Source organism: Malaclemys terrapin, chromosome 8 (genome assembly GCF_027887155.1).
Source record: "Malaclemys terrapin pileata isolate rMalTer1 chromosome 8, rMalTer1.hap1, whole genome shotgun sequence".
Lineage (NCBI taxonomy): Eukaryota > Metazoa > Chordata > Testudines > Emydidae > Malaclemys > Malaclemys terrapin.
Genome location: NC_071512.1, coordinates 107,341,792 through 107,354,011, shown reverse-complemented (window position 1 = coordinate 107,354,011; position 12,220 = coordinate 107,341,792). Strand labels below are relative to the sequence as shown.

Sequence of the window (12,220 nt, the reverse complement as noted above, 5' to 3'; positions counted from 1 at the left end):
ACCCCTGTTATATTTTAAAAGCTGGCATCACAAGAAACACTCAAAAGCTTTGCTAGAATTATTTTAATGTAATCTAACAAAAAACCTGTTGTTGTTATAATAATACAGAATTCACGAGCAGCGGCGCAATTATTGTTTGTTTCTGCATATTCAACAACTTTAAGTTTGAATGCTGCATCGTAAGAAGACCTTTTTCTTTTGATTTCACCGTTGTTCATTTTAAATACTAGTATGAAAATAGATTATTATTATTATTGTAGTTATAGATTTTGTAGGACTTTATATAGGAATGTCACCTACTTTATCACTCAAATTATTATTGTTCTTTGTTTATTTCAAAGCAGCCCTGTAGCTTGGCATGTCTGTAGGGATAACAGGCTATTTCAATTTTATTAGAGAGTCCATCGATTCTGCACGTTATATTTTCATATTGGCTCGAGACTTATGCGGTCCATTTCAAGCCAATCTAGTTCGCTAAACAAAGCCTTTGCAACTGTTTGCAAAAAGGCTGCAGTATTGACATCAATAAATGGGTCGGCAAACTTTGGCTCCCGGCCTGTCAGGGTAAGCCACTGGCGGGACGTTTTGTTTACTTGGAGCATCTGCAGGCATGGAGCCCCTCAGCTCCCTGTCGCCGCGGTTCGCCATTCTCAGCCAATGGGAGCTGCAGGAAGTCGCGCCACTTCCCGCAGCTCCCATTGGTTGGGAACGGCGAACCGTGGCCACAGGGAGCTGAGGGGCACCAAGCTGCAGACACTCCAGATAAACAAAACGACAATGTATAAGATATTCAATTCAATGGATTCCATAGAGTTTAAAATCATCAAATTTTTGTGTAGACCCGTTTATAAGCCGACCCCCGCTCTTTGATGCGTCACTTTTTTACCAAAAATATTCGACTTATGAACGAGTATATACAGTATTTAAACTACATGTCTGATAATGTTTCTTACACCTTGAATAATCCCTGTCTTAGTGCATCTAAGGATCAGTAATTTTAGCAATGAGGGATACAGCATTAACTTTCTTCCCCTACCTCTCAAGTTGCACAGCTCATTCTAGAGAAACACCAAACGTGCTATTAGAGACAATAGTTAAATCAACTCTCCTAGCACCTGCCTGAGAGGGAAATGGAATAGTTTGACCTAGAACAACACAGTTGGGCTCAATCTAGATAGGAAAGACAGAAAGGACAGTGGGAGATGGAGTGGTATGTGGGAGCATTAACAACGCCATGGAGCTACAGAGGGAAAATGAAGACTACGATGGTAAAGTAGTTCAGGTAAGGGAACAAACATTATAAACAAAATATCAACCCGCAACAGGCATTTACTACTGACACCCAGGAATGAAGGACAGAGTGAAAAGCAAAACTTCTTGAAATTAGTCTTGAAATAGATAAAACATAAAATACTGTACGCCTAGGGACTTTCCCAAGACTTACGGTAGGTAACAAACACAACCAGGCATGCACCAGAAATGTCCCCAAGTTATGAAAGAATGATCCAGTATGAAAAGACTAACCAAGGAAGCCATTCTGTATTGACTAATTAATGAGACAGAGGAAATAAATGAACACATGGAACAATAGGGCAGTTTGGTACCGCTGACGAAGAGCTACTTTTCAAAGTTGATTTATTTTGTTTACTAGAATTATAAAACCAGTGTGTGAAGGGAGCATGGGATTGCAATTGATTTTATGTAAAGCAGTTGCTACAGTGTCCTAAAAAAACCCCTCTCAAAATCAAACGAAACTGCCTTGGATTCAAAACTGGCTAAAGGACCTAAAGAAAGGAAAATGATAAATGGCAATGTCTTGAGTTGGGGGGGGGGGAACAGCCAGTGGAGCAGGGGTTGTTAGTACATCCAGTCTTATTTGACATTTTTATTAATTGTCTGATTGGGGGAAGACATCAAGTTACTGAAATTCATATACTGAGACCTGGGAACACTGGCAAGAATAGAACAGTGATATAAAGAGACCTAAACAGGCTGGAAAGGTTAAAAAAAAAAAATCAATACAGAATTAAAGTATGAGAATATAATTAAGGTTAAGATTTTGTCATGGTTATTTTTAGTAAAAGTCACAGACAGGTCACGGGCAGTAAACAAAACTTCACAAAAGCTAAGACCTGTCTGTGACTTTTGCTGCTGCGGATCCATGGTTTCCCCCAGAGGGAGCTGTGGGGTTCTCCCTCTGCCTGTGTCAGCTTGGAGCTGCAGCGGGGGCCCCCCTCCACCCACGGCAGCTGGAGCTGCAGGGTGACCATATTTCCCAAAGAGAAAATGGGACACCCCCAGCCACTCGCCCAAGGTGTGTTCCCCCACGTGAGGTTGTCACCCGTCGCTGGAACCTTGCAGGGGGCCCCCTGTCACTGGAACCCTGCCAGGGCCCTGCTGGGCAGCAGCACTTGGGGCTGAAGCACAGAATGTCCCGAAGGTCTCTAGAAGTCACGGATTCCATGACCTCCGTGACACAAACGTAGACTTAAGTATAATTAATGCCAGACAACATGGTTTTAAAGAAAAAAGGTCTAATCAAACAAACCTGATTTCATTTTTTGATTAAAATAGAAGTTCAGTTGATAAAGGCAATTTTGTAGATGCAACATACATAAACTTCTGTAAGGCGTTTGACTTAGTACTAGATGACATTCTGATTTAAAACTAGCATTGTACAATATCAATAAAACACACGTTAAATGGATTAAGGATTGGCTAGCTGACAGATCTGAAGTAGTAATCATCAATTGGGAAATCATGATTGAAGGGGATGCTTCTAGTGGAGTTCCACAATCATCAGTCCTAACACTATTTAACATTTTTATCGATGATCTGAAAGTAAATAAAAAATCACTGCTGATAAAATTGGTTGCTAACACAAAGATTTGCAGAGTGGTAAATAATGAGGCGGATAAGGCAGTCACACAAAGCAATCTGGATTGCTCAGTAACCTGGGCCCACCTAAATAAAATTCATTTTATTACAGCCAAATGCAAAAGCATACAACTAGGAACATAGACTGTAGGCCATACCGACAGACTGGGGAACTGTATCCTGGAAAGCGATGACTCTGGAAAGGATTTAGGGGTCATAGCCGATAAACAACTCAACAGAGCTCCCAAGGCAATGCTGTGGCAAAACGGGCTAATGCAACCCTTGGGTGTATAAACAGGGGAGTAATGAGGAGGAATAGAGAGGTGATTTTACCTCTATCTACAGCACTGGTGAGACAGATGCTAGACTATTGTGTACAGTTCTGTTGTCCACATTTTAAAAAGGATGTTGAAAAACTGGAGACTGTGCAGAAAAGAGCCACAAAAGTATTTGAGAGATGGAGAAAATGCCTTACAGTGAGAGACTTAAGGAGCTAAATCTCTTTATCTCGCCCAAAAGATTGAGAAACCACTTGATTACAGTGTATAAGTACTTTCCTGGGAAGAAAACAACAGGTACTAACAGGCTCTTTAATGTAATGGGAAAAGGCAGAACAAGAACAAGTGGTTGGAAGTTGAAGCCAGAAAAAAATCAACTTAGAAATTAGACACAATTTTTTAAATAGTGAGGGTGACTAACTACTGGAACAAACTACCAAGGGAAGTAGTACTTCTCCATCTCTGGATGTCTTAAAATCAAGATTGAATGCCTTTTTAAAAGAAATGCTTTGGTCAAGTACAAGATGTTGGGCTCAATGCATGGGTAACTATATGAAATTCTATGGTCAAACTAGATCTAATTGGTCCCTTCGGCCTTTAAATCTATGAAACTATTAAGTAATTTTAAAACATTAACATTGGAAAAATATGAACTAATACAGATGGAGAAAAATAATCTAAAAAACTAAGTGGGTAAAAAGCAGAGATAATGACAATTTACAAGTATATGAATGGTTTCCATGAAGCAGGAAGAGGAATTATTTAGGGTGCTACAAAGGGTATCATTTGGAGTAATGGATAAAATTAAGGAAAGGAAAATGTAGGCTGAATATGAGGAGAAACTTCCTGTTTGGCTATGGAACAGTCTCCCGAGGGATGGGATGGAAATCCCATTGCTTTGCACACTTGAAGGTAGAGGGAATAAAGCCATAATAAATACTGTATTATTAGGCTTGGAAGGATTCGAGTCAATTCCACCATAGACATACAACTTGACAAAACACTTTCCCATTGACAATAATAGACATTTACAGCTAGCTAGGCAAAGTAAGACAAATTCTGCTTGAGAACTTATAAGAGTTTGATTTAAGATATTTACTTTGTATATTTTGACATGTGATGTTGACAATTTGTTTTTTAACAGTTATAAAGCTTTAACTTTTTGAATCTCAATGTCTACTGTCATTAAGTAATTATTGTCTGGCCCCCATCATTTCTCACAATTGTTTAAATTTAAATTGATAATTACAGTTTAAAACCCATAATTTTACAGAACTGTAAACATTAAAATAAAAATCTAAATTATGGTTACAAATAAACATCCATATTATCCATGAAAATTATAAGTTATAAAAAAAAATAAACACTGAATTTCTGCCAAGCCTGTGTGTCATGTAGAGAATTACCCTGCACTGACAGCAAAATGGGTAAATTAACCTATGGGTTAGCAACCGGCAATCTCTCACCTTCAAATCCAATTCGCTCTAACAAATTTAATGGGTACCAGATTAAAGGTTTGTTGCCTACTGGCAGGAGAGGCTTAGGGATGCTGGAAGTTAGGTCCATCATTCGGGATCCTCCACCAGCCGCCATCACCACTGCTTGAAACTCCATCTTTACAAACTGCAACTGCAAACATAGAGTGTTTTTAGCACCACAGAATAAAGCTTTCAACCCCTGCGCATAATCACCCAAATGGTACCAGAACATTTCAATTCAAAGCCCCCCACTTGGGGAAACTATTCATTCCCCAATACCAAATCAGCCATTCTCCCTTGGCAGATTTGAGACAATAGTTTTCTGATGCTCGAACATTAAAAAGTAAGTTAAACAACTCACAAACATGTAATGAAACCTCAAATACCACCACACGCTGAGATCTTCAGCGTATGGAGAGTCAAGAACGGTTTAGGCCCGTATGTGTTCAAGAATTCGGAATACCAGTTTCTGCCTGGCATGAACATATGATGTCAAGGAGCAGGGCGGCTACCACGTGTAGAGACCCGCAGCAGCAACAGGTGCTGTGTGAAAAGGGATAGTGCCATGGTTACCCCGGAACAGCGGGCCAGCAGCACTGGACGGACGGACAACCCACCCCCACCCGCCAACACAGGCCCCCGGGGCCCACCCGGGCAAGTCTCACAGTGCTGGGGTCCCCGGCGACGCCGGCACCGCCAGGGATGGGAACTGTCACAGCCCCGCCCCCGGCCGGGACCAGCCCCTTGCGGCGCGAGCAGAGCTGGTCCTGGGCAGGGGTGATAACTGCCCCCCCCCCCGCCCGCAGCCAGGGGAGCCCGGCCCGGCCCTGGGAACCGCCCCCCCCCCAGCCAGGGGGGCCCGGCCCGGCCCCCCGGCGATGGGAGATTAGCCCGCGCTCTGTCGGCCGGGGAAAAGCGGCTCCTCTGCCCCACGGCGGCCGGGCCGGGCCGCCCGCTCCGTTACCTCAGGTACCGGCTTCTCCCTCCCGGGACCCTCGCACTGACAGGACCGCAATGGCGGCACCGGCAGCTACTGCGCCTGCGCTGCGGTTACCCAACGAGCGCCGAGAGAATCGATAGGTGGCCGGTAACTACGGTGGGGAGGGGGAAGGGAGGGGGGGAGCGCCGAGCTATAGATCCCCCAGGAGAGACTGCAGCAAGGACAGAGGGGGAGCATCGAGTCATCGATCCCCCAGCACCAAGCTGCGGGGAAGGGGAGGAGCACAGAGTCATCGATCCCCAGGAGCCTGCTGCAGGGTGCAGGCCTAGAGAGGGAGCAGGCCCTGGGGTGCCTACAGCGGGGGAGCACCAGGGGCAGCTCCCTGGCTGGGGGCAGAAGGGGCTCATCCAGCCAGCCCCCTCCAGTGGTTGGGCAGGGACGCACACGCTGCAATAAAGGGGGGCTTTAAGGCAGCTGTGGCTCGTGGCGTGGGATCCTCCATGCAGAGAAACTCGGCTCGCTGACAGCGCCCCGGATACTGCAGGGAGGGGCCCACACCTGGGTGAAGGGGACCCCATTTCCAGTCAAGGCGGGGCTTCCTGGGCGGCTCCGTTTTCTAGGGTGTCAGAAGCAACATGGGCAGCCCACTCGTTCAAACCTCAGGCGTCAGGCTGCAAGTGATCCTGAGATCGGCCAAGCTCCCAGGAGATTTTGATATGCATTGATATGCATCCGAAAAAGTGGGCAGTAGCCCACGAAAGCGTATGCTCTAATAAATTTGTTAGTCTCTAAGGTGCCATAAGTACTCCTGTTCTTTTTACATTTTAAATGGGAGTTGAGATTCTCACACAATTCCAGACGCTGGGGCTTTAAGAAACCACCAAATACCACACTAGACAAAAGCATGTGGTCAAAACATGCTGGCGGCGTTGTTACCTCAACAGCACTATGCGTGTATTTCTCGGAGTGGAGAATATCCCCCCCCCCCCCCCCCCCCCCCCGTAAATGTTATGATTGAGTTTGTCAGGAAATACTGAATAAGTGTTGTTAATATCCTCATTCCCTGGACTTTAGTCTTTGCTCCAAGCACCATTCATCACACTCAGCACTTGTTCCACGGGGCACCTGTTGTCTGGTAAACACCTGATTTTATAGGGACAGTTCTGACATTTGGGGCTATTAGGACCCACCCCCCTCCCGATTATTCACATTTGCAATCTGGTCACCCTACTCCCCAACTGCTGTTATTTTTGTTATTTCCAAATTCCTATTTGACAAGTTGCATGTGGTATTGGAAATGTTTCGTGATCAGACAGAGCTCTGTTTCCAATTTGAGCTAAACCGCTGAATATGGACCCCAGATCTCTTTCCTGGCATTTGAACCCCCCTTTCCTTCCAAGGCACTCCATTTAAGACGCATCTGCACTGCTGGATCAATAGAAACTATTTGCACAGATGAATGATATTTTCAAGTCCAATCCAGTAGGGTTCTGGGAAAGCGCCAGAGCTTCCCAACAACAGCTAAAATTATTATAACTGTCTTAATTTCTCCCAGAAGAGGCATTGTTGCAGCCAGTCAGAGACTTCACTGATATTTGGAAGGATATCTCAGGACCACCAACCAAGCCCACGGGTTACCTTCTGAACTTAGCCAAGCAGACAACCACCGCTTGCTGTAGCAGCCAGAAACCCCTGCTGACTCCAAATTCAAATCCAAGGAACAGGTTTATTTCATCATAGGTACAGAATGCCACTTAGGGGGAATCCGGGACAAATTCAGTACTTGGTCCTGCTAGTGAAGGCAGGGGGCTGGACTCGATGACCTTTCAAGGTCCCTTCCAGTTCTATGAGATAGGTATATCTCCACTCCCCAGGGATCAATTGGGAGTAACAGGCCAATGAGTTGGGTGTACACAAACAAAGGTATAAAGGCAAAGGCTTCATCTCAGCACACTCTTTTTATACCCAAGAGGACACTCTACTTTTATCAACACCCCCTCCTCTGATTCGTTGCCTAATAGTTATGACCATAAAATTCCACACTACACACTGATTATATAACATGTTATCTACTTGTGACGCCCTGTACCTCGGGGGAACATCATACACCCCCATGTTCATCCTTATAAAATGATTGTGTGGTATCCAATGCAAAGTTTGTCATGTTGGGTGTCTTCGGAAGGCTCATGATGCACTGAGCATTGTTGTTATAGTGATGTTATAGTAATTGTTGTTACAGTGTTATAGTCATGTTATAGGTTATAATTTAATGTATATAATTATGAGGCTGAAAATGTGTCTTCATGGCTTAAAATAAGCCCAGGCAAAAACTCTCCACGAGCAGAGGGGCAGTTCACACCTCATCGAGGCATGTATGGGACAAACCCAGCCCAGCCTCACAGGAACAAAGGACGCTGGCCTAGGCAGCAACAAAAGGATCAATTTTCAGAGTAGCAGCCGTGTTAGTCTGTATCCGCAAAAAGAAGAACAGGAGTACTTGTGGCACCTTAGAGACTAACAAATTTATTAGAGCATAAGCTTTCGTGGACTACAGCCCACTTCTTCGGATGCATATATATTCGGATATATATGCATCCGAAGAAGTGGGCTGTAGTCCACGAAAGCTTATGCTCTAATAAATTTGTTAGTCTCTAAGGTGCCACAAGTACTCCTGTTCTTTTTTAAAAGGATCAACTGGACTCTTGAGTGAGTCACCCCCCTTCCTTTGGTCAGTTTGGGACTGCGATGAGATAATGCTCACCTGACTCTGAAGTGCGCAAAGCTGAGAGGGAAGAAAGGACATGATGAAAGGGAGAGACATTTGCCATGCTCTTCCTCTCTCTCTTCCAACTACATCTACAGACACCACACTAAGCAACTGAAGCGCTGATCAAAGGGGAGAGCCTGGCTGAAGAGCAACCAGCCAGCCTGTGGTGAGAAGCATCTAAGTTTGTAAGGACATTGAAATTGTTAAGATCAGCTTAGAGTGCGTTTTGCTTTTATTTCATTTTCCCCTTTCGATGACCCAAATGGCAGCACTTTGGCCTCCGGCACTGCTCAGAGAAGGGAGCTGCTTATACAACCAAACCCAAGTTAAATTCTGAAGAGCAAAATGCAAGTTGGTGCACGGGGGTCGGCATGAAAATACGGCAGCACGCCCCAGAGCAGAGCAGCCCCAGGGCTGCAGGCACGAGCAGCTGCTCCGCTCTGAGCAGGGTCTGGCCAGCGGCAGAACCCCCCGACCCTGAGTCATGGCATTTCCCACATGAGCAGAGAATGGGTCCGTCTCTCCCAGCCAGGGGGCAAGACGCTAGAATTGGATCCCAGGTCTCCCATGCACTGCCTGGTGCCCGCGCATTGCCTCTGAGCAGACACGAGATCCCTGGATCCTCCATAGGGAGTGACAGCCCTCTGGACTCTGGGAAAGCAGGTCACCGGCAGAGCCAGGCCTGGAACCCAGGTCTCCTAAGTCCCGGACCAGTGCCTGAGCCTGGACTGCCCTGCTTCCCAAAGGGCAGCACGACTAGACCCAGTTCCAGGGGCAGGACTTGTACCGCTTGATGGGAGTGCACAGCCGCCTGGCCCAGAGCAAAGCAGAATGATCACACCGCTGCTGTGCAATACCAACTCATAAAGCTCCGTGGGCTGAGCCAGCAGCGGTAGGAGCGGGGAGCCGGTGGGGGAGCTACGCTCAGCCGCTTTGCAGGGCGCTCTCCGGCCGGGCAGCTCGGAGCAGTTTCCCATTAAGACAAAGTCAGCATGGGGTGCTGCATTCCCGTCCCGAGCCGCCCTGGCCAATAACGCACTGGGATGCATCTCATCCAAGGGCTGAGCACAGAGCCAAAGGAGCCAACGCCCGTCTTGAATAGCAACCTGCCCAAAGCCCCTTGTAGGCAACTGATGAGTGGATAAGGCCTCTCCGGCCAGCGTGCAACGTGATCTGCCTCGACTGAAACACCAGCCAGCAGAGCAGTCCCAGGGCCGCAAGCTGGCTTCGCTGGTAAACGCCACCTCCAGGGCTCCACTCGGGACTTCACAGCAAGAACTCAGAGCTCCCTGCTGCAAAAGCCTCTACCACTTCAACTGAAGGGGAATCTCTGTTAGCAGTGCAGGGCCTGGGACACACAGGGAAGCAGATCTGATTCCATCCAGCAGAGGGCAGCACTGCACAGTCACACCAGCCTGCTGAGTACACTGTGCAGATACACACCAGGTGTGCTGCTTGCTCCACGGTGTTGGATTCAAGCAGAAGCAAGCGAGTACCCAGCAGGATCAGGCTGGATTCTTCACCCACGCAAGCTCACAAGAGCTCCTTGCCCTCTGCCGTCCTCCTTGCTCCCTGACTCAGTCACTCAGCGCCCTCTAGCACTCAGGTAGGTATTGCATGCACAGGACTCACTCCGTGCTAGTCAGACAGCAGTGGCTAGCACAGAGGGCTCTTGGCAAACAAAAGATAGGGGTAAAACGAACCCGGATGGGGAATCAGACAAGCCACAAAACTGGTTTTCAGTATCAAATTGGTTATTTGACCAAATGAAATGTTTCCTGCAAGCGCCTGCTTTCTGCAGGAAATTTCAATTGATTAAAGCCCAAACTTTTGACAATAGTGTGGCCCAAAGCCTGCAATACTTCCGTTTGGCTAGGCTGCTATGGAACCTCGTGGAATTAATCATAGTCCAGTTTCCCCTTGTCCCCTTTCTCCTCTCTGGGCCAGGCTCCCCAGCCAAACTACATCTCCCAGGATGCATACTGGCCGTGGACTCCCAGGATGCAACTGCCATCCTTTACCATGAGGGAAGTCCATGGTGCATCATGGGAGATTGAGTCCAACCAAGGAGACCAACCTATGAAGGAGAACAGGAGAATGAGGCACTCAAACTATAGCTCCCATGATGCACTGCAGCAGCATTTCCAAATACAGATATTTGCAGCCTTTTTAGTTTTCACTAGAAAGTCAAACTTAGGTAGAAATTTCCAACAAAACCTTTTTTAAATCAGAACTTTCCATGGGGGGAAAAAAAACCCAACACCATTTTCTAACCAGCTGTACTAGCCAAAGTATCTGTATCAGTGCTGCCCCCTAGGGGATGGGACGACAACTGCTCACCTGTGCGCCTTAGCCTCTATAGTGCTAACCCTGATTCCACCCTGTGGTGGGAAGGGGCTGGTCCCTGTAAGTGGGATGCTACAGGTTCAATCCCTGTGTCTCCACAGAGCTCTGAGTGGCAGCTGCCAGCAACCCTAGGGGAGCAATGATTTGTTAGAAGAGTCATTTTTTCCATCTGTCTTTGGCGGCCAGCCCCTATGGCTCCGTTCAGTGCAGGAGAGAGTAGATGCTGTGTTACCTCTGGGGGTCCATGGAATTAGCTGGGGTTTCCTGGCCTCCCACGTCAGTAAACAGCTCAGTGCCGGTTGAAAGCCCTGGCTGGAGGCTTGAAAAGCCAGTGCTTGTTAGCACTGGAGCCCGCCCCACATTTGTGTGCAATTTCAACGTCTTTTTTAGCAAGCAGGGGCAGGCTGTGCTGACTCCCCGATTTCATTTCATTGCCAGTCAGAGATCGCCTGTCAGTTTTGTTTCACTCAAGGAGCTGACCTAGGCATTTCTCCGCACACCCATCTCCAAAGCAGCATTGGGCCCCTGAGCCCATCCCTGCCCCCAGGGCAGCACCCCCTCATCAGGAGGCCGGGGGCACCTCAGCCATGCCAGAGGAGAGGGCAGTCCCAGCCCGTGCTGCCGTTCTCCCAACCCGGAGAGTCCTTTGTGCCCATTAACTCACCAGCTGAGTGTATGGGAGAGCGAGAGGCCTCTCAACAATGGTCTAATCTCCCGGCCAGCCCCCTTCCAACTCATTAGGGGCTGCGGTGGGATCAATGGAGGTTTCTCCTCTCACCAACACGCCTTTTTTTTCTGAGGGGAAACAACTTCCAATGTAGCCAGGAAAACACCCCCTCTACCTCCGCTATTAGCTGCTGGTTTGTTTGGGTGCCATTAATTACCAGCCCTGCCGCTCAGACATCCCGTTTGTGTCGTTCTAGGGAAAAGGGGGCTGCTAATGAGCAAAGGAGAATGAGCGGCTGGAGAAGGGAGCCCGGCCTTCTAAGTGGCTGGCAGGGGCCCCAGGCCTGCCCTCTGCCCTGGGTTCCAGCCCAGGGACCCTGTCACCAGCAGCCAAGTCTACACAGTCCCCACAATGCCTCTGGGATTGACCCTTCCTCTAGGGCTAGGACCCGGGAGCTCATTCCCCGTCCTGGGCTCTCCCCTCGGCTCTGCTCCCAGAGGTGGCCGCAGCCCCTCTGCCCGCAGCCTCCGGTAGGCATCGCTGCGTTGGTTACACTGAGGTCAAAGTTGGGAGGATAACTGCCCACCCAACAGGGCTAGACACGCAGTGTGTGGGGGGTGGACGTACACTGTTGTGTGTATCCCCAAGCGGTGCTCAGATCTCTCCGTTAGTGCTTTGAGAGTGTAGCTGGCTGGAGCCGTTCGAGGCACTAGCTCAGTACCCCCAGATCCAAGCAGGGCCCAGGTGACCGGTCCAGGCAAGGAGCAGCCACTGAAAGGACTGTGTTGGCTGTTTGTGGCTGACCGACGGGGGGTGCTCTGGGTGTGCGGAGGGAAAAGATTCATTCCCAAGGTTTTGTTAATCACC

At 48.0% G+C, this 12,220-nt stretch overlaps 1 protein-coding gene across 3 annotated transcripts in view; it reads right to left on the bottom strand.

The window, feature by feature from the left end:
- EIF2B3 (eukaryotic translation initiation factor 2B subunit gamma) overlaps positions 1-5,700 on the bottom strand; it is a 145,794-nt gene extending 140,094 nt beyond the window's left edge. Inside the window, exons 1-3 of one of the 3 annotated variants that reach the window (XM_054037778.1) lie at positions 5,598-5,641; positions 4,995-5,176; positions 4,622-4,784 (exon numbers count right to left, since the gene is read on the bottom strand). In XM_054037778.1, coding sequence (XP_053893753.1) covers positions 4,622-4,784; positions 4,995-5,000 — 169 coding nt within the window. In that variant the 5' untranslated portion in view covers positions 5,001-5,176; positions 5,598-5,641. Of the gene's footprint in view, positions 1-4,621; positions 4,785-4,994; positions 5,177-5,597 lie in introns of those variants that run through there. The other 2 variants (XM_054037777.1, XM_054037776.1) reach the window with 2 other exon arrangements.
- Between the last annotated feature and the right edge of the window lie 6,520 nt (positions 5,701-12,220).